Below are 23,612 nucleotides of genomic sequence, written 5' to 3'. Positions count from 1 at the left end.
TTGAGATGTATTTCTTGTATGCAGCCGAAGGATGGATTCTGTGTTTGTATCCATTCTGTTAGCCTGTATCTTTTTATGGGCAGGTTAAGACCGTTGATATTGAGGGATATTAATGTCCATTGATTGTTGGTTCTTGTTTGTTTTGGATTTACTGTTGGTGGTGCCATTGTGTGTGTATTTTGCCTACCTGTTTCTTTTAGTGTTAGGTAAAATTGGATTATCTATTGCCTATGCTTTTGTGAATTCAGTTATCTTCGTTGGGTTGGAGTTTTCCTTCCAGAACTTTCTGTAGTACTGGATTTGTGGATATGTATTGTTTAAATCTTTTTTGTCATGGAATATTGTGTTTTCTTCATCTATAGTGATTGAAAGTTTTGCTGGGTACAGTAGTCTGGGTTGGCATCCATGCTCCCTTAGTGTTTTTAGGATATCTATCCAGGACCTTCTGGCTTTCAAAGTTTCCATTGAGAAGACGGGTGTGAATCTGATAGGTCTGCCTTTATATGTTACTTGGTCTTCTTCCTTTGCTGTTCTTAATATTTTCTCTTTATTCTGTAGGTTTGGTGTTTTGATTATTATGTGTCGAGGGGACTTCTTTTTGTGGTCTGTTTGGTGTTCTGTAAGCTTCTTGTACTTTCATAGGCATATCCTTCTGTAGGTTGGGGAAGTTTTCTTCTATGATTTTATTTAATATGTTTTCTGTACCTTTGAGCATTATTTCTTCACCTTATTCTATACCTATTATTCTTAGGTTTGGCCTTTTCACAGTGTCCAATATTTCCTGGATATTTTGTGTTAGGGATTTGTTGCACTTGAGATTTTCTTGGTCGATGACTGTATATCCTCTAGCGAGTCTTCAACAACTGAGATTCTCCCTTCCATGTCTTGAATTCTATTGGTTATACTCACATCTTTAGTTCCTGACCATTTATCCAGCCTTTATATTTCCAGCATTGCCTCATTCTGTGTTTTCCTTAATGTGTCTATTTCTGCTTTCATGCCTTGAACTGTTTTGAGTGCTTCCTTCACTTATTTGGTTGTTTTTTCTTGCCTTTCTTTAGATTCTTTAAGAGATTTGTTTATTTCTTGAATTTTTCTGGTTTGTCTTTTCCTCCATTTCATTTAATTTTTTGCTTGTTTTTTTTCTTCTATTTCTTTAAGGGATTTTCTTGTTTCCTCTTTAAAGGTCTCTATTATCTTCCTAAGATAATTTTTGAAGTCCATCTCTTCTTCATCCTCCGTGTTGGCCTTTTCAGATCTTGCTGGTGTGGATTCCCTAGATTCTGGTGGTGTCATATTGGTCTTTCTGATGTTGAGTGTGTTTTTATTCTATCTTCTTTCCATTTCTTCTTCCAGTGGGTGCAGGTGGGGTCTCTCTATCTCTTCTTGTGACCCAGTATTGTGTGTGGGCCAAGACTTCAATATCCGCAGCTCTGGACGGTCTTGCCGCTCCTGGTAGTCTCCTCACTAGGTAGGGCTCAGACCTCGGTAGGGGTTAGGCAGGCGGAGGGTGAAGGAAGAGTGGGGTGTTTCCAGACTCAAGGAGATACTCCCTGGCTGGGCGGGTCCACTCCAAGCAGGTGCAGGCCCAGAGAGATCGGGGTGAATGGGACTTTGGGCAGGAGTTGGGCAAGAGCAGAGGGTACACTCACCTCGGTAGGGGTCAGGCCGGCCGATCTCCATAGATTTTTGCAAAGCATCTCTGGCAAAGTGTTTTCAGATGTCTGTGACTGGTCAGGAAACTGCTGTTGAAGTAGTGGCTTTCACATATCACTGTGTGGTGTGTAGGAAAGCACATCGGCTTTAGACATATCTGGCTCTGGCCTTGCCTCCATGGCTTATTACAGTGGCCTATGCATAGTACTTGGTGGAGGCAGTAATTAAAGATAATGTTTGTGTTAGGTCTTACTGTAGAACTGATGATTTAATTGACCTAGGGTGCCTTTACATCTGCACTTACCAAGACTCTCCAGCTGAGTCTACTTGTTTGAAACCCACTGACTGTGTGATGAAGAGTTCACTTAATGATTCTAAGCTTCAATTATCTATTTATTCACCTGAAAGCTTAAGTATCTCAGAGATAATATTTTTCTTACCTCTCTATCTCTCCAGTACCTAGAACTATTAGTACATACCTGTGTGCTCAGGATGTGTTGAGTCCATGAAAGAAGGGTCTCTTACATATTATACTATGTCTGAACAATTAGAAAATAATTTAATAAGCTCAACTATTCCCTTCTCCACTGTAACAGTTCCTTTCTGCATTGGGGGGGTCAAACAAACACCCAATAAAAGCATGAAAGAAGAGTTTATTTCATCTCTCAGTTTGCAGAGACAATCTACCATAGTGGAGAAGTCATGGTGGCTAGTGTTTGAGGCAGTTGGTCACATTGCATCTACAGTCAGGAAGCAGAAAGAAGGAAATGCTTGTGCTCAGCTGGCTTTCTTCTTTTTATTTGAGCTGGCACTCCTGCCCATAGGGTGGTGCCACCCACATTCAGGGTGGGTCTTCCCACCTCAGTTAACTTAAATCTCGATAACCTCTCATAGGCTTGCCCAGAGGTTTGTTTTTCAAGTGATTCTAGATCCTGTCAAGTTGACAATATTAACCATCATACTGACTGTAGGTGCTGAGTCAATAGTAAATGCTCAGTGAGAATTCTTGGCTTGTTGAGGAGTAGAGATATGTAGGGAAAAAGGAAATGCCTAAGATGGTGTGTTTCTTTTAGTAACTAACTCTGAGGAGATGTCTGTATACCCTGCCTGGCATTGCCTATTAGGTTCAAGAGGAAATTTTAGAATGTCTATCTTTTTATTTTGTAAATTAAAAAAATAATTAGGATTAATAGAGTTCAACTATATCGAACACCACAGGCCCATTGTTTGCGGGACACACTGTTTGCTATTGTTAGTTTGTTTTCATTCATACATTGAAAATAACTCTGAAATATTATAGTTATAGATATATGAATCATCATATCACAAAGAAGTGGCTTAAAATTCATTTTGCCTTATTTTTCTTTATTCTTCTGACTTCAGTTTCCCTTCCCTCCCCTTCTTCCCATACTTCCCCACCTCCCTTCTCCCCCAGATCCCCTGCTCCTCCATTTCCCTTCAGAAAAAAGCAGGCTCCCAGTGATATCAACTGAACACTGCATAGCAAGATACAATAGACTAGGCATAAATCCTCATATCATGGCTGGGCATGGCAATCCAGTAGGAGGAAATGGGGTCTCATGAACAGACAAAAGAGTCAGAGACAACCCCTCTCCCACTATTTGGAATATAAGAGAAATCCCAAGCTAAACAACCACAGCATGTAGCACAGTCTCATGCAGGCTCCATAATTGCTGCTTCAGTCTCAGCAAGCCCCTATGAGCACTGCTTAGTTGATTTTGTGGGAAGTGTTATCCTGGTGTCCTCAACCCCTCTGGCTCCTACAAGTCTTCCTCCCCATCTTCTACAGAGTTCCATGAGCTCCACCTAATGTTTGGTTGTGGGTCTCTGCATCTGCTCCCATCAGTTGCTGGAGGAAGCCTCTTTGGTGACAGTTGGGCTAGGCACCGATCTATGAGCAGAGCAGAATATCATTAGGGATCATTTTGTTGACTTTTTTGTCAGTCATGTTTGGTTCTATCCTAGGTCTCTAGGCCATCCAGCCTCTGGTCCCCGGCTCTCTTGAAGGCAGGACAGGCTGTGGGTTGAATGCTTTGTAAAGGCTTGGTTGAAGTCCCAGTGTCACCACTGGAAGCTTATCATGGTTACAGAAGATGGCTCCATATCCTCCATTACTAGGAGACCTCTCTGGGGTCATCCTCATAGGTTCCAGGAAGTTTCCACTACACTAGATTTCCACATCACCCCCTAAATGCCACCCATTTCAGTCATCTCTCTCCATACTCTCTCTGTCCACCTCTTCTCCCCTCACCTAATCCCTCCTTTAGAGAAACAGGAATTATGGTGATTATTAGTAATGGAAGTACAAATTTATAACAAGGAAATTGCAAGTTGTCCCTTTATTTATACTAGTACATCATTTTAGTTAGCCAGAAGGAAAAACAGTGGTGACTGGGCCAAATCTGACAAGAGTACACCAAAACTTTCTGAAATAGTCAAGAAAACTTTATGAAACACTTATTTACATACCTTGTCACACTAACATAATTTTATGTAGATAATATGTCTTCAAGTACAAATGTCATGATGTTTGAAACATTAATTCATGTCCTTAAACATTTTATCTTTAAATTTTTCTATTTCTATATTTATTAAAAATAATTCTTTGAGGGATTGGAGAGATGACTTAGTGATTAAGAGCACTTACTGCTCTTGCAGAGGACCTGTGTTCAGTTATCAGCCCCCACATGGTGACTCATAACCATCAATAAGTCTCCGGTTCCTGGGCATCATAACCTACTCTGGCTTCTGCAGACACTGCACATATGTGATGTACTTATACACATGCACACAAAACATTGATGCACATAAAATAAAATACACAAATCTTCAAGCATGATGGCATATACTTGTAATCCCAGAATACTTATGAGATATAAGCATAAGGAGATCAGCCTGGGCTACTTAGTGAAAAACTATCTCAAAAATATTCTTGGTATAGTAATCTGTATATCTATATAAATTGAAACAAACATCTCTATACTTGTATATATTAAAAAACTATTTTGTTCATTGGAGAACGTATGCAGTGTTGCAGAGTATCATTCAAATGAACTTGTGAATTGTTCTTGTTGGGTTGGTTAGTATCATCATGTCTCACTGCTGTTCATATTTCTTCATGACCCAGGAGCCATCTTAGGAATGTGTGTTATTAGTCACCATGGTAATGGCACAGCTAAGAGGGGATGGGTCATTAAATATCCATCATCATGGGTGAGTTAGAAATGAACTCAGACCACACATCTTTCTGAGGTCAGGGATTCTTTTCTTTATAGAAAACAGCAACACTTAAAATAGAACAGAGTTTTGAAAATATATACCAGGGCATTACAGAACCATATGAGATTCTTAATATGTTTAGAGGTCAACAGAGATTTAGAAATTCACTCTGTTAATTATTTTGTTATTTTAACCTCACAATCACCTTGTGAAGCAGGGAGCATCCTCATTGTTTCAGAAGGAAAGATGATCAAGAAGGCTTAGTTGACTTGCCTGGGCTTACATATTTAGAGCTTATAGAAACAAAGTAAATTTTTAGATGATTGGTATTAATGAATATTTTGATTTTAGTTTCTGAAAGGCCAATAATACACAGGCATTGGATCAAGTCATTAGTAATTTGAAGGCATTCCCATTTGTAGACACAGGAGGCTGGAGGAAGGACTATGCCTTGGGGCCAGAACCTTCAAGCTGATTTTGGTGGTGTTTATTGACCTTGTATTATCCTTGCCAACAGTTCTCCAAAGGTGTTTTTCAGGGAATCAGATATGACCTAAACTGTAATAAATGTTTATTTTTCTCCTTTGACAGAACCATTGCCAACTATTTGGTGTGGAGAATGGTTTATTCCAGAATTCCAAACCTCAGTAGGCGTTTTCAATATAGATGGCTGGAATTTTCAAGGGTAAGTTAATGAATATCAAAATTTTTCGTACATGCTGGAACAGACCAAATATTAACCATTCCAGTAAAACAATAATCTAGGGATGGGATGCAGGGAGCTTATAGCCTAAACTCTTCTTTAAACATTTTTTGCATTAGTTCATTTCATTCAGGTATACCTGTATCCAATAAAAAGCACCCCAACCTCTACATTGTGGTTGTATAATAATATTTAGATTGATATTTGGGGCCATCAAATTTTGTTCAAACATCTCTCCTTCCCATCTCATATGTACTTCTTTTTAGTGCTTTTAGCTGAAATTATGGTTTTGAAGTTTCTTAATGATACATCACTTTCAAAGTAGTTCAAATTTTATTTTTACCTTTTCACTGGCAAACACATGTGGTAATTGTGTATATTTGCGGGGTTCAGTATGATGTTGTGATCTACAAATACATTATAGAAAATTCAGTCAAAATTTTGAACATATACACCATTTTAGCAATATATAGTCACTTCTGTGTTGAGAACATTAAGGGTCTATTTTATCAAAATTGAAATATGAAATTATCATGAACTATTATCATTTCACACAGTGTGACAGATGTTGCATAATCTCAGATATATGTGGAATATGAAATAGTCGATTAAAAAACGTTGAAAAGGAAGGTGGTTGGTTACCAGAAGTTGGAGGAGGGAGGCTGGGAAAGAGGAGATGTGCATGAAAGGATGCAGAAATTCACTTCGACTGGATGGCTCCAGTCTGACGATCTCTCACTGTAACTATGGTTTTCAAATGTTCTCCGTGGTCTTATTTATATATAGAGAGAATGTTCCAGCTTAATTTTTCATTTGGTGTTAGAATTGCGTCTTTAACTTTATTGAGACATTCTATCTTAAATCTATCCTAATTCTGCTAGACCTTTTTCAGTTTCTTCCCATTATATCCTCAAGTGGCTGAATCCGTTTTCTTTCCCCCACTTTCCTGGTCCTTGAGTCTTTGTTTCTCACCCATCTCTGTTGCCGCCCAACTTGCACAGACAGATGTTACTTTTATCTGCATTTCTGAGGCTTATGTCTAATTCTCTCACAGCTTAGAGAACTTAAGGCGTTTATGGCTTTAAAAAGTATTTTCTTTTTCTATCAATTTAAATCAAAGTGAATGTCAAATCTTTTAAGCTCTTATTTCATTTAGCATTCATTTTAATTCTTAGAGAAACTGGCAAATACACGAATTTATAGTGGACCATTGTACTTGGAGAGTGATACAGTTATTTGGGGCAACTTTTGACCCTTTATAGTCACTAGAATATAAAAAGTTACTTTATAGAGGCTAGATAAGCATGAAGCAATTACTTATATTTAGGTCATATCAAATAGTTAAGATAGAAAACAAGTAGGTATTTTTGCCGAGTGTGTATTTTTAACTCCTATGGATCACATAAAAGATGGTACCCAGCTGCTCTCCACCCCCACTGTGAAGAGAATGAGAGAGAGAGGTGTAAGAAGTGGTGTGTGAAAATTTGAGGTTAGGTATAAGGGGATGTTTCTTGAACATGAAGTGCTAAATATAATATTGAATTGCCAAAGGAGGTTGTAGGATTGCTTTCTCTGGAGGTTTTAAAAATAGCTTCATCCCTTACCTCTGAGAAGGGTCGTGTTCCCAGAAAGCAAAGGAAGGAGAGATGAATTTAAGCTTTAATCCCCTTTGCCCCACTCTAACAACCTGTCTCTAAAATTGTGTATGGGGTATTCTAGGCCACTATTCTCAGGGCCTTCCTCCCTCCCTCACTGTCTGCCTGCACCCTTCAGCCTCCAGAGAAAACTTACATGGCATTTATTTCTGTGCCTTCATCCCCAAGAGGAAACCTTGGCACTTTCAAATCCTGCTTTGGAAGTCCCTCACTTGTTTATGAATGTTTTCTTATAATAGTCTAACGCAGCAGATGGGAAAAGCATTTACATCTGTATTTTCCTCTGCTATGACACTGTGTAAATGGGCTCCCCAGGTTGTTCATGGTGAGATATGGTCTGCTGGTCTGCTAACAAGAACTTTGATTACCTACAATTCTAAAACTTCCCCGGTAGAACTGCAGTTCTCAGTAGATACTGAGTACTGTCTGAATCCTTGAACTGCATCCCTTTGTGTCCTGACTTGCTGCAGAAAAGCAATGCCATTCATTTCCTATATATTTTGCTTAATGGAGAAAATTGGAATAAAGGTGAAATGCATTGTTTTTCCACTGTCAAAACATTTTCATCTAGTTGTAGCCGGAAACTAGGGACAAACAGTTTTATTTTCTCCAACTGATTTCACCTTGGCCTTTCCTATCTTGCATGCATATGAGATGGGGTGGGGGAGTATTTTGAAGATTGCTTTCTTCAGATGGGTTGACTTTTTCTCCCCAGCAATACATATTATTCAAACAAAGCTCAACTTGTATTGATTATTTTCCACAGGTAATCCAGGGGACTACCACTCTGCTGCCTCAGTGGGACAAATGTGTTAACTTTATCGAAAGTGCCCTCCCTTACGTTGTGGGGAAAATGTTTGTGAATGTTCACTTCCAGGAAGATAAGAAGGAGATGGTAAGTGGAGCTTCCTGGATGCTAAAGGCAAGCAAACAGAATAGTGGTCATCTAGGCACATCTGACAGATGTGATGATCCATAGTCTGCAGTCTACCTTTCAGGGTGTAGGGATCCACAGATGTTCTCTTCCGTTTTTTTTTTTTTTTTTTTTTTTTTTTGCATTTTTCAGGGAAATGGGAATAAAGGTCATCAAATGTGAGGTGGTGAGTAGATACTGAAAGTTTGAAGAGCGAGAATGTATGCAATAGCTGTCCAAAGGAGTGGGTCAGTGGAACTAAGGACATTTGGTATGGCTGCTTAGAGCCAGGTAAAGTCAGAGTCTAGGTGAGGTTCAAGGTCATGAATTTAGAGATATTTGTCACCATGGTTACATGTTCTTCTCCATCTGATTCAGCTGCTTTGAAGGAGAGGATATGTATTTTTCTTTCTTTCATCTTTACTGAGGTCCATTTGACAGATAAAAATTGTATATACTATAGGTATCTAATATGACGATTTGGTACACACTGTAAAGTGATTACCACAGTGAGATAAGCTCATCCATCACCGCACTGACTGTTTTGTTTTTGTCTGTGGGATGGTATCGGGTGACACTCTTTCTAGGGAGCCATGAACAAGTGTCTACTCACTCCAGATAGGGAACTGACAACATTCTGAAGCAATGACACCACCGAAGTGAACCAATGGAGTTTCACTGGGGTTACTTATAGGTGTATGCGTGAGGGGTTACTTAGAGGAGCAGGAATGACTGAAAGGCTACTTCATCATGGGCAGCTTCTCACAAAGTGTGGAATAGTGGAGCTCACTGCATGAGATGCATGCAGCTTAACAGCTCAGAGTGTCTGAGACAGTCCCCTCATCTGTGCCTCTTCCATGCAGCTTGGCGGTTCTCTGTCCTTCAAGTAGCTTGTCTGGCATCTGTCTTCTCAGCATTCCTTACTGATTACGTAAGCTTAGGGAGGGGCCGAGTGTACCTTGTCAGTTTCAGGAACTTCTCCAGGTTTCTGAGTTGTTTATTTTTTGAGTCCTAAGGAGCCTCTGTTTAAAATTTCCAGGTTTAACAAACCCCCTGCCCCTAACAAAAAACAACTTCTCACATCTTAATGGACTTTGAAAGAAATTGGTACACAACATATAGACCCTTAAATATGTACTGTCATAAAATTTGAAACATATAACACATTGTGAGTAACTAAAGTCATCATACTGTGCATAAGATCATTGGCACTTATACATCTTAAACATTCTTATGTGAAAGTTTGAACCATTGACCAATATCAGCCAACTTTACCCCCTAATCCTCCATGTTCTGCTGCTGACATCTACTGTTACAGTCTCTTTATCTAGGAGTTCCATTTTTTTGTTTTTGTTTTTGTTTTTATTCCACTTGTAAATCTTTTCTATCTTTCTTTGGCTTATTTCACTTAGCACAATGTTCTCCAAGTTTATCTATGTTATTGGAAAAGATAGGATTTTCTTGTTTCATGGTTAAGTAATACACAGACTCACACCAATTTTCTACCTATTTACTCACTGATGATGGACTAAGTTGATTCTGTATCTTGGTTATTAGGAAAAATGCTGCAATGAATACAGGATTTAGCTGACTCTTAGACGCTGCTTTTATTTTCTTTGGAAATATAGCCAGTAGTAGAATGCCTGGATTGTTATAGTAGTCTTATTTTGAATTTTCTGAAGATCCTTTATACTATTTACAGTGATGGCAGTGCCAATTATTATTTAAAGCAGCACTGTACAAGGCTTTTTTATTTTTATGCATTTACCTCTTTTGACTTTCACAGTAGTTCTCTTAACAGGCATGAAGTGCAATTTCACTGTGGTTTTGACTTTGATTTCCCTGACTAGTGACATGTAGTACATTTTCATACCTCTTGGGTATTTGCATATCTTTGGAAAATGTCTATCCAGTTCTTTTATTCATTTTAGTTAGGACATTATTATTGCTACCTTTGCTATTAAGAGTGTATTTTTTACTTGTAAGTTTGAATTTAGTCACTTATATGTGGATTTTCTTTGTACAAATTATATTTTACCAAGGACAGTAAGCAAAATATTCATATGTGATTCACAGATAAAGCACTGCATTATCAATCAGATATAAACATGAACATATTGCATAGAGGTAGTATAGAACCATTGAGTTTAATGGCAAAGACATAGAGTATTTAAACCATAGTGGTTTAAATGATTGATGTTATATAGTGATAATAATACCAAATGGTAGGTATTATGTATCCTGTACTAGAGTTTACTTTTAACTACCACTAATCTAAATACATTCTTCTTTGTTAATTTGTTTTTACTGTCTTTAGGAAATTTATGTCAAATTTGAGACCCTATTTATTTTTTAAACAACAGGCCTCTTTCAAATAGGTCCACCAAGAAACAAATGGTTTGTTTTAAAATGCTCGGTATCCTTAAATGTTTTCATTTGCTCTTTGGCCAGAGTAAACAAATGGAAAACACATCAAATGGTCACAGCGATAACACTAAAATACCAAGAGAATGTAAATACAACAAATGAGTAAAAGAATCTATATAGTGGGAGAGCTTTGACAGACAAATTGTAACTAATATGAAAAGTAGGACATTTATTTTTCTCAATTTTGGTGCACATGTACTCTTTTCATGTCTCAGGCTATGACATTCTAAAATAAGTTGATTTTGGCACTTTCTCCATTTATTTTGATATACACGAGGATAATATGTTAATCACATAGATATTCATTGCTTTTGTGTAAAATTATTTGCCTCCTTTATGCCCAAACTATTTGTCTCAGGGGATTCTTAAGTTGGAAACTTATAAGAGGAAAAAATAATCTGGCTTTTTATAGCCTTGCTTCAGGGATCTCATCCAAGAACCACCTGGAAACTCTGATGGACTTGTTAAAAAAAAACTGTATTATTAGCCTCAGTCAAAAGAAAGAAAGAAAAAGAAAAAAGAAAGAAAAAAACTGAAAGAGCCACATTGGGGCGGATTCCAGAAAGTCTAATTTAGACTGAAAACTGCCATTGTTTATTTACCAAGAAGAGTTTGTCTAAAGCAAATGAATATCAGAAGGTTAAAAACTTTAGCTACTTCTCAAACCTTAGCATGGGAACAAATCGTATGGCCTTTGTTAAAATGCAGAATCTCATTGCAAGATGGCAAACTCACTACATTTTAGCAAAGGTTCTCTTTAACTTGGTTCAGCCAAGGACCCCAATTTCTAGCAAGTTCTCAATCCATGCTGCTATTGTACCACACTTTGAGTGGCAAGTCCCTCGCCTCACTCACTAGAAAACAATTATCACTCAAAACAGAAGCCCTAGCGACTGACTCACCGAAGCAGGTCAGGCCAGGTCAGTTGACTTGGACAGCAACACTTTGTTTACTCATAAAGTAATCGTGTGAGTAATGCTTCAGTTTTCAGTCCCTGAAACCTCAGTGATTGAGATTGTGTCAAATCCTGTATTCTGGACTTGTGTCTTACCTCACTCCTATATAATTTACCCATAAAAAATTTTAACTACTTAATTTGCCCTTAAAATTAGTAATTTTTTTATAGGGGACTCCTGTTGTTTAAAGTTTCTTGAGCTTCGCCATGGCAGTGTTGGCCTAATGGCCTCTGGTTGATAGCCTCTGATATTCCTATTAACTATGGTGGCCGAGAGGGAGCCAGCAATTTATTTCAAGGATTCTTTGCAGAGGAAACGCATCTTCCTCCTCATCACCTTCTGCTGCCCTAGTTCTTTGCCTCTTCCAACCCACTGATCTACTAGTGTTGTCTGTTTTTCTTCTCTGGGGGTGGTGGTGGTGGATAATTGCACATTACTGTTTCCTGTGTTCTAAGTGCATGTATACCTGGGTATATGCAGGCACAGTAATGCCAGTCCCTGTTCGTTCACTCACAGAACTCACAAGGATTTTAGCCAATGTAATTAGTAATGGGACAAACAGGATATAGAAAAAATGAGAGTCTTTCAACACAGAGCCATCTAAAGAGGTGAGATCGAATAACCTCCTGCTGTTCAGAGAATGGGACAAAACTGTTAGCTGTAAGCCTTGCTTGCATTGTACCTAAAGGACCGGCCTGTGGAGGGAGGGAAAGTTCAGGGAGACCTCTTTTTTGTTTTCTTGTTTTTTATTTTTTATATATTTGAATTGCAAATAAGATTGAATTACATGACAATCCCAGTTCCCTTCTCCCTCCATTCCTCCTCCACCCCCCCACTAAAATCCTACCTATCATATGTCCTTTCTTCTAATCTATACCTGATTCAAAATTTCTGCTTCCTCATGACCTCTGCATCCTTCCTTTTCTTTCCTTCTCACTCTCGTAGCTTCCTCCCCCTTCTTCCCATGTTCTCAATTTGCTCAGGGGATGGTGACCCTTTCCCCTTCTCCAGGGGACAAAGTTTGTCTCTTTTAGGGTCTTCTTTGTTTACTAGTTTCTCTGGCAGTGTGGATTGTAGGCTGGTAATCTCCTACTCTATGTCTAAAATCCACATATGAGTGAGTACATATCACGTTTGTCTTTTTGTGATTGGGTTACCTCGCTCAGAATGGTTTCTTCTAGTTCCATCCATTTTCCTGCAAATTTCAAGATTCCATTGTTTTTTTTTTTCTGAGTAGTACTCCATTGTGTAAATGTACCACATTTTCTCTATCCATTCTTTGGTTGAGGGGCATCTAGGCTGCTTCCAGTTTCTGGCTATTACAAATAGTGCTGCTATGAACATCGTTGAACACATGTCTTTGTTGTATGAATGTGCTTCTTTTGGGTATATGCCTAGGAGTGGAATTGCTCAGGGAGACCTCTTTTGACATTGTTGTCTTTGTGGTCTGAATTAGCACCACCCAGCAGAACTAGGATATGATATGCATATAAGTTTAAGTTTTCTAGGGATTACGTTTAAAAAAATTAATGGGCTGGCGAGATGGCTCAATGGGTAAGGCTGTGCAAGACTTGAGACCCGATTTCAGTAACAATGTAACATAACAGGAGCAGGTGAAATGAATTTTAGTTGTTTACTTCCACCTAATCTATGTAAAAGATTGTCGTTTCCATGTTGATGTGGAGGCAGAGGTTGATATCAACTATTTTCCTTTTTAGTGTTCTACTTTGCTTTTCTGAGAAAGGGTCTCTCCCTGTACATGGAGCCTCATGGATTTGGTAAAAAACAAAACAAAACAAAACAAAACAAAACAAAACAACCCAACAACAACAACAAAACACTGGCCAGCAAGTCACATGCACCTAGGGCTGGAATTTTAGGCACACACAGACACATCCAACTTTTTGCATGGGTTTTGGGAATGTGAACTCAGGACCTCATCCTTGCATAATGGGCACTTTGACGACTGATCCATCTCCTCAGCCTGTAATTCATACCTTAAATGCACATGGAAACTCTTAGATTCATGTTTATTGAGGTCAGATGAAGATCGGTAGGGAAGTAAGGAATGGAAATGATTGTCATGAGGTCTGATGCCATAGTCTTGATAAAATAAAATCTGCTGTTGAGGATTCTAATACCAGCAATAACGGGTTTAACTATATATCCAGGACTAATCTAAGCATATTCCAGATGTGTAATCATTTATATTGACCTTGTGATCTCTGTATTGACCTTAGTGCTTCCACTTTCCAGATTGACAAAACTGAGGCTTGGAGAATATCCATAAGTTCTCTGGGGTCATACAGCATGGAAATTGCTTCAATTAGACCTAAGTCCAGTTAATCTGGCTTAAACCCACTTTCTATTGTGAATTAGTTTCATGTTAACTATAATAAATTTCTGAAATAAGTATCTTATTAAAAACAAAGGTTATAAAAAGGAACTTGCTCATGGCTGTGGTGCTTCCAGTCCTTGATCAGGTGGTTCTATTGCTTTTTGCAGATTCGTGTGGTATACCACAAAACTTAGTTCATGGACAGTGAGTGAAAGGGGGGGATGAGAAGGATACTGGGACCCAATGAATTAAATATATCTGACTAGGTCCCATACCTAAAAGGCTCTACCATGTTTGGATAGCACCATCTTGAGAACCAACCTTTGCACAGAGTTTTGGAGCTCCCTCCACCCCCCCTCCAGGGTTTCTCTATGTAGCTTTGAAGCCTGTTCTGGAACTTGATTTGTTGACCAGGGTGACCTCCAACTTACAGAAATCCATCTGCCTCTGCCTCCTGAGTGCTGGGATTAAAGGCCACCCCCCCCCAGCTGGGGAGTCTCTTAAGAGCTAGGCTATTGCAGTTTCTCTCTGAAAAACACCTAGGTCATCACCAATTTTATGACCAGAATGAGGAACTTGGAGACTTCACAGTGGCTTTTTCTGTAATTAACTCACATTTGTTAGGAGCATAATCTAATAATACGATAGAAAAAGCAAAAGGCACCCACTTCCTATTTCTTAACTTGTCAGAGACAGGAAACAGAAGAGGTTTTGTTTCTAGCATTTCAACATTTTAAAGAAAAAGACAGTGAAACTTAATTCAAATACAACCAGTCCTATTTCATTTTTTGGGTTCTTATGATTTTCCAAGAAACGGACAAACAACAAGGAAGAACAGTGCCATCAGAGCTTTGATGTAAAACAACACTCTAGGCATGTCTTTGGCTCAGTCTGCATTCCAAGCTCAATTTCCAACATTTTTTACATACACAATTTTAACAGTGATCACTGAAAATTTGGAATGGTGATCCAAGACTGTACTTTTCAAAAAGTTTTAATATGGTCATTGTGTTAAATTCTTTTTAATTTTTTTTTTTACTTTAACTCTATGTTTCTAGAAAATTCAGTAAGGTTTGAATTCCCATCTGTACATTTTGTTTGAGCTGAGTTTATGTAGTCAGAGTTTTTGTTCTGCCTGGTCCCACAGCTGTTTAGCCCCTAAATAAACACACAGAGACTTATATTAATTATAAACTATTTGTCCAATGGCTTAGGCTTCTTATTGGCTAGCTCTCTCTTATTAACTTGTAACTATTAATCTATGTATTTTTACATGGCCTTATCTTACCAGAGAATGCCTGGACCTGTTATTCCTTCAGCAACTAGACTACATGGCATCTCTCCCTGGCAGCTCCTCTCTGGTAGCCCCACCTATACTTCTTCCCTGGCTACTGGCCAATCAGTGTTTTATTCATCACCAATAAGAGAAACATATATACAGAAGGACATCCCCCATCAAGTTTTGTTGTTGTTGTTTGTTTTTTTGTGTTTTTAAAATCATATCTTGCTTTATTTCACTGTGCACACTGTATACTCAACAAACTTATCTTTATGAATCTCAGCTCTACCACTAGGTGTTTTTGCTGTCTCCTTACATTTTCTGTGTTTTTATTATGCAATAGATCCCATTAAAGGAAAACAACAATACTTTTTGATGCTTGTTAGACTAGTATGGCCTTCATTTTTAAAAATTATTTTTTTATTTGTGTGTATATGTGTGAACCTGCTTGAGTCTGTGTATGACATGTGGGGGCTGGAAGAGTGGGTATTAGATCTGTTAGGACTGGAGTTACAGGCAGTTATGAGCTACTACGTGGGTGCTGGTAATTAAAGCTGGGTCCCCTGTAAGAGCAGTAAGCACCCTTAACTACTGACTCAATCTCTGTAGCCCTACAAAAAAAAAGATTGGGCTCAGGACTACCACAATAGCTATCAATTCTGTCGCAATAGGAAAAAAATCTCACACTCTACCATGACTGTTAGCAAACAAACCAAGAGATTTATAGCCAATAAGCAGAAAGAGCGAACCATTAGACAACAAACTACTGAGAAGAAACATTGAGAGCAGGAAACTCTTGCTTAACCAAACTTGTTCTTGCTACAGGTAAGCCAAAGCAATCAGCTGTAAAGCATAGAAAATGAAGAATTTGATTTGACTTTGAAAGTGATGAGACATTGTAAACTGAAAATTCCTTCTAAGTCTATTGATCAGGAATTTTGTTCAAAGTTGGCAAGGCAGCTTTGGTGAGCAAAGGATGGGGTGGAGGCTAGGGAGGAGGGCAATGTCAAGATTCAGTTGAAAAGGGGGCTCAGAGGAGACTGACTAATGTATGGACAAAGGGAGAATCTTTATCAGCTCTCAGATTAAAACTGAAGTCACTGGACTCATTAGATACAAAAAATTCTATACACAGAAAGCTAATCTAAGTATAATGGGGCAAATCTTTTATGATACTTCATATTTAGACTTTATTAGCTGAAGAATATGAGTTTTATTTAATGCTTAGAACAGTTCTTACTTCTTGTTGTGCTCTATAAATCCCCCCTCCAACTTTATGTTCTAGTAAAGCCATAGATGACCTACAGATGACTATAGTGTCTTCCATTTGTCTGAGCTGCTATGTGAGCAATTCTGGTATAATTCTAATCCTAAGAAAGGAATTCTCCTCCTACCTCATACTGCTTCAGCTGGTGTTAAAGACTTAAATACCCACAGGGGTCCAATTGCAGTGGTAGAGTTTGAACTTGAAACCTCCATATACTAGGAGCTTACCTCATCAGTGAGCCAAAATAATTGAGTTGATGTGCTGCCATTAATATTATTTAAGTTCTCCAATTCCCTTGTTCATCATTCCTCTTAGTAGTTGAGTAAATGAGATGTAACTATAACGTTGATGGCAGAAGTCACCTGAAAGTCAGTGTCATGCATCACAGCACTGTCCTTATACTTAGTGCTTCTTTGTTCTCTACATATGCAGATACTCATGAGAGTTGCTCTTAGGAAGATCATTATACAGAAAAAAATTCTTTTGAACACAAGTTATGCATAGAAAAGATACTCTGACTACTGGGTGTCCTTGTTTAGTTCATCTAGTAGACAGTACCAGCTATCAATGGGGTGGGTCAGTTTCCAGAGGAACTCTGCTGAAGTCCTGTCTGAATTAGGGAAAATGAAATGATTTGGGTTTTAGAATAACCTTGCATAGAAATTATACCTAATTTTCTGCAAAGTTGCAATGGTATCTCAAAACCAGTATCTACTTTTACCAATTTGGGAAAGTTTGTTAACCTCTTTGAACCCATTTTCGTATTTATAAATTCTCCACATGTATCTGTTGCTAGAGGGATGCAGTATAGCAGTCATTCACAAAACCAAACTGGCATTCAGCAATAAGCAATTACTGCTGATGCATCTGGAGTCAGTGGTGGTCCCCTCTACAGATCTGCTGATTTTGGCCGTGCTTGCTCAAATGTCTGGGGGTTGGCCCATCAAGATTAGTTTTGGCAGAAGTGACTGGGACAGCCAGGCCCTGCTCCGTGTGTCTTACTTCTATCATCTGGCTAGCCTGGACATGCTCCCATGGTGATGGCAGAGGTGCAAGTGAGCAAGCAGAAACATGTGGGGTCTCCTGAGGCTCAGGCTCAGTACTGGCATAAATGTTGTGATACTTCATCTTCATTATCAACTAGACTAGATTTAGAATCACCGTAGACACACGTCTGAGAGTATTTAGGAGGACATTTTAAGACAGGTTTAGTTGAAGAGGAAAGACACAATGGGCATCACCATTCTATGGGCTGGGATCCCTGGTTGAATAAAAAGCAAGTGAACATTCACTGTGCTGTCTGCTAACTGTGGATGCAATGAGACCAGCTTCCCTATATTTTTCCCACGATGTCTTCCTTATGATGATAGACAATGCTCTCAAACTGTGAGTCAAAATTAACCCTTCCTCTTGGTGTTTTATCACAGTACTCAGACAAGTAGCTAATACAAATGCTATTTCTACATCCGCTTGACCAAAGATCACAAGGTAGGGCCAGATTACAAAGCTGGGATTTTTAGTGAAAGTATCTAAAGTCACATAGCGTATGTAGGCTGTGGGTAAAGGAAAGCGTGCAAGACTAAAGCCTTGACTTCAGAATGTCACAGAAAGAGATAAAATAGCACGTTGGGGTGAGGATTAAATGAGATGATCCTTATAATTGGCTCAGCACAATCCATGGTACACAGTAAGTAGCCAGCAAATGTTAGTTCACATTTCTACTGTGGGTCGTGCCTAACATTAACAGGAAAGGCAGAGAGTATAATATGAAGATGTTGACACAGGCTGTGGCACCTTCTGCATGTAGATTTCCTCTTTCTAACCTGTTTTAGGGTGAGGGAAGTACAGGGAATCTTGTTATTGCTAGGCTTTCATGGGCACCCATGTTGGAGTTTTCAGTTGGAATAAAGCTCTGTTTCGAGAGAGAGAGAGAGAGAGAGAGAGAGAGAGAGAGAGAGAGAGAGAGAGAGAGAAACTGATTTTTATTTATGTGTATGTGTGTGTTTGTGGATTAATTAGTACATACATATGCAAATGGGTGCCTGTGGAGGTCAGGAAAGGGTGTCAGATCCTCTAAAGCTGGAGTTACAAGTGTTTGTTAGTTGCCTCACATAGGTACTAGGAACAGAACTGTGATCCTCTTCAAGAGCAGTAGGTACTCTTAACTGTTGGGCCATCTCTCCATCCCTGGAATAAATACCTTTTTAATGCTATTGGCTTGGCCACTTCCCAGAAGCTGCCCCATCATTTAACATTGGTTTGGCTCATTGGAGAATCTCAAGAAACTATTCAAGGAGCCAAATATAATTTTTATGACAGATCCAGGTTTCACAACTCTCTAGGGGCTGAGTCTTGTTGCAGTAAATATCCTCAGACCCCAGTGATGACAACTCACTTATGCAATCTTTGGTAAAATGACATCCAGCAAAATAAGTAATTTAGAAAGCTCATTGGGAATTCTTTTGAAATAAGTGTGGACACTACTCTTGGCTTTGGCCTTGAGCATGCTGCCATGATTATGACAAGTTTGGCCCACTTTTCACATTTGTTGTCTATGCTCAGGATAGCATTGGGCACTGTTGCTTTTGCCACATTTTATTGGTCACCATCTGGGCAAGAAAATTCGATCAGACCTATGCAATGGGAAAGCCTAGTGCTGGAGATTCATTTACTGCAAGAAACTATTTGTGCCTTGAATCAGCTCTGAATACTGGGAATGGCCAAACACAGTTACTTGCTGGGGGAAAGGGTGTTGTTACCACAGCTAAGGCCAAGAGCTGAGCCATGGTTAACTTGTAGATATTATTCTGGTTTCTGATCCATTCCCTCTGAGAGTGGCAAAGTGGCAAATGGGACATGATAAATTATGAAATAGGAAACAGCTTGTATATTCATATTTGGTGAAAAAGATATTCTTCCTGTTCCTAGCTCAGTCTTACAGATGTGTAGCTTTTGATGAAAGGGCATGCTAAACACTTGTGTCACCAGACTAACATGCTTCATAGCATTGCTTGGGCCCAAATAATTGGATATTCTCTTTTTCTTTTGCCAACTTGTTTAATGGCTATGCAAGTTTGCTAATCTTGACAATCTGATGTGATTTATTAGCTCACTTGGCTGCCAGAAACCGAAGCAGTTTCTGTCCCTTAGACTTTTTTCTTTTTGACTTAACCATTTGTTCTACCTCCATTGTAGGTCCATTCTTTACTGTTTTCAAAGCCATTATTATATTTTATAAGAAACTAATTCAAACTCATTTATATAAATATTTATAGTGTAATGAATCAATGAAGATGTAATACTTGTGAATGCACTTAATGTCTGTATTTCTAGTAAAATGACAGTTGCCCTTTCCTGAGAATATAGCCCAGTTTTTAGTTAACTACAAACATTAATAATGATGTCCATTCTTCCCTTTCATTAATCAAGTGGTTTGAAGTACAAGAATCTGACTCTATTCTACATCAATGGTATGGATATATATTTGTATACGTACATACACATATATCTATACCTGTCTATCTCTCTCTCTCTATAATAGCATTCTTAGCCATTTTTCAAGTGTAATACCACCAATTTAAGAGTGGACTAGGCTAACTCACCAAATTACCTGTTTTTCAGTGAAGTTTGCATTTGGTTGCAGGCTATAGCCATTCCAGAGACATTTGCTGTGAACTTTCCTACTAATGTAAAGATGAATTTGTTATTCACTGATGGATTCAGTTTTGAATCACTCAATTTGAATAGGTCTGTTTTAAAAACTGACTTTATATTAAGGGGATGCCATGTATCTTTCCCTCTTTTAAAGTTCCATATTATTAATCTCTTGGTTATATTTGGGAAATCACATACTATATGTGACAGAGCTTTATATTTTCTCTTATACCAGATGAGTATTATAGAGTTGTATACACGAAAAACATTTGGTTCAGTTTTAGTTCCTTGTTGAGTATCTACTACAAGTATTTTTCATTTTTAACAACATTACTTACTATGATAATTTAGTATGTGTGTACAAGGCACACCAATTAAATCTAGCTTCTCATGTCCTATCCCCCCCATACCCCAGCCTCTAATAAATACTCTTCTATTTTCAAGTTAACTTACTTTTTTTTAATGTCCACATGTGGCATGCCACTTCATCACCAGCATTTGTTATTTAAAAATAATAGCCATCATACCCAGGATGAGATAATACTGTGGCTGTGATGTCCACTTCCCCAATGGCTAATAACACTGTGCATTTTTCTTTCATATATTGCTTGGCCACTTGCATTTCTTCTTTTGAGACATCTATTCAGATCATTTGCCCATTTTAAAATTGGATTCCTTAGGGTTTGTTTTTCTATTACTTTTTTGTATTCTATATGGTTAGAATATTAATACTTCATCAGATGATTAGATCACAGATAATTTGCTTCTGGTTACTAGGATGGTTCTTTATTTTGTTCCTTTCAGGACACAGTGGTTTTCTAATTTGATGAATTCTAATCCTGTAGTTTTGCTTTTGTTTTCTGTCCTTTGGGGATCATATTGAAAACATTTCACGGTCTACACCAATGTTTGGGACTATTTTCTCTGTTTCCTTCTAGTAGTTTCTCAGCTCTATTTTGAGTTCATTTTAGTACAAGGTGAGAGACAGGGATAGAATTCAACATTATACATATGAATATCCAGTTTTCTCAGGATCATTTTATTGACGAGGAAAATGTATGGTTTTGGCCTTTTGTTGAGAATGAGTTGGCTGTAGATGCATGTGTTTATTTCTGGCATCCCTGTTCTGTTCCACTGGCTTGTGTGTCTGTTCTCATGCCAATACCATGCTGTTTTGCTTATGCCTTGTAGTATGTCTCAGAACTAGATATTGTTATGCCTTCAGCTTTGCTCTTTTTTGTCCAAGATTATTTCAGCTATTTGAGGTCTTCCGTGCTTCTGTAGCAATTTCAGGATGGCTTTTTTCTAGTTCTGTAAAAACCTTTATTGGTATTTCCTCAGGAATTGCTTTGAATCCATAAATCATTATGAGTAACTTGGACATTTTAACAATATTAATTATTCCTCTCATGAAAATGGGAGGTCCTTGTAATTTTGAGGTTTCCTCCTTTCCTTAAATACAGCTCTATGCTTGTCATCATAGAGCTCTTTTGCTTTCTGTCCTAATCTAGTCCTACATATTTTAATTCTTAGGTATTGTGCTATTTTGAGTGGATTTGCTTTTACAATTTCTTTCTCATCAGTTTTATTGGGATATAATGTGATAGTTATTTTGTACATTTATTTGTATCTTGTAACATTAATGAATTTATCATTTTATGAGTCATTTGATGGAGTTTTTAGGTTTTTCTGCATATAGGATCATGTAATCTATGAATAAGAATACTTTCATTTCTTCCTTTGCTGTTTGTATGCCTTCTATTTCTTCCTCTTATCTAGTTTCTCTAGTTAAAACTTACAGTGGAGAGTTTGAAACACATGGAGTGATGAATTTGTCTGTACTGAGCATCTGCTCAATGTCAGTATTAGGTATGATGAACATGAGGTATAAAATCATCATGTAAAAATCATTTACAATATGCAAAATCATAAAAGTTACAGAAAATTTAATTTTCAGGATATATATTGGCTTTTTACAGTGTTATTTGATCTATGTCATTTTTTATCTCAACATTCCTATATCTTGTTAGGAAGACTTAATAAATATAAATGGAAAGATAATAATTCATCATATGTACCCATATTGTTCTGATTATAAGCCTGAGAGGAACTCCAAGAAGGGATTGAAACATCAGGATAGGATTTATGGATGTGAGTAAGGATTTGAACTGGTTTTGTAGGATTTCTCTATAGCTAGAAGCAAAGACTAGAAGGTAACTATAACCATGGGGTAAACTGAATGCCCTGACCATAAAACACTGTTGGCATGTGCTTAAAGGATTCAGTATGTACTGACACTACTATTTATATGGAGGAGAAATTTCCCATGCCTGTGTGTGGGGAGAAAAGTGAGAAGAGAGAGAAAGGGGAGTGGGAAAGACATGATAGGAGAGTCATTTCTTTAGGATAGAAGAATAACATGGATATAGATACTTGTGCAACTTTGTATTATCTGATATCAGATATTATGACCCAAATCATGGACGAGGAGAGACACTTTGAAATAGACATGGTTGAGGAATAGAACTAACCACTGCCATAGACCATCCAAATGAACTGTACTATTAGTGTTGATTCAGAAAATTGAAATAGATAGATGCTTTCCAAAATGTTGCTTTACCTGGAAGGCCCTTGACCTGAATGTGACAGATTTGATCACAGTAATATTTTAGTTAATTCTTGTATGTTACATTTTGGTCTTTGACTCTAAATAAACATTTTGTGTGGATAACTTAACCTGCTGACTCCATCTTCAAGTGATTTCCATTAATGTTATATGATGGCTTTTGGGGCATTAGGTCAAGGTTTGGTGAACAAATATTATTTCTCTTTTCCCCTTACTTAAAAATTATGTCAGGCTTTTGCTGTCTCGGGCAGTACAATTTGATTGAAGGAAATGTTATTGTGGGAGTCTGTAGACTAGTCCAAAGATAAAAATCAAAAATGTTCTATGATTTATCTTCCTGGTTGAAGCATGCTAAAATCATTATCTTATTTGCATTGACATGCCAGCCAGTGACATTAATCATTTTCAAAGATTTCTCTTGTTCTGGAAGTCTGTTAGGGTATTTCAGTACCATTTCACAGAAAACATTATAGAATAAATCCATAGAGAGGAGAGAGAGAGAGAGAGAGAGAGAGAGAGAGAGAGAGAGAGAGAGAGAGAGAGAGAGAGAGAGAGAGAGAGAGAGAGAGAATGAGAACACATACAGAGTTTTTCTCAAGGGCAAAGAAGGACCAAGTGTGACAAGAAGTGAAGTGATTTGCTTACATTATTTTGACATAGATGAAAGCTACAAAGAGAGTGAGTTATCAAAGTATTGGTTTAGGGAAGACAGAGGTGGGAGGGGGTGAAGGAATTCTACATATGAGTAAACTATTTGTCATTCTTCATTCAGACAATAAGCTGAAATCGCTTTACCTCAGTGTATTTCCACTTGGAATGCCAATCAGCAGTTTACAGACAAAGAGCTTGGAAAACCTATGGAAAATTCTATTCTTAAACATTTGGTACATTGGATAGC

The 23,612-nt window shown here is 38.0% G+C and overlaps 1 protein-coding gene across 1 annotated transcript in view; it reads left to right on the top strand.

Moving 5' to 3' along the window:
* The window catches only part of Phex (phosphate regulating endopeptidase homolog X-linked), a 213,574-nt gene that overhangs the window by 67,588 nt on the left and 122,374 nt on the right, over nucleotides 1–23,612 (top strand). The window contains exons 12-13 of the mRNA XM_027432770.2: nucleotides 5,488–5,581; nucleotides 8,021–8,149. Of these exons, the coding sequence (XP_027288571.1) occupies nucleotides 5,488–5,581; nucleotides 8,021–8,149 (223 nt within the window). The remainder of the gene's footprint in view (nucleotides 1–5,487; nucleotides 5,582–8,020; nucleotides 8,150–23,612) is intronic.

The sequence above is a fragment of the Cricetulus griseus genome, chromosome X, assembly GCF_003668045.3.
Source record: "Cricetulus griseus strain 17A/GY chromosome X, alternate assembly CriGri-PICRH-1.0, whole genome shotgun sequence".
NCBI lineage: Eukaryota > Metazoa > Chordata > Mammalia > Rodentia > Cricetidae > Cricetulus > Cricetulus griseus.
This window is presented reverse-complemented; position numbering and strand designations above follow the sequence as displayed.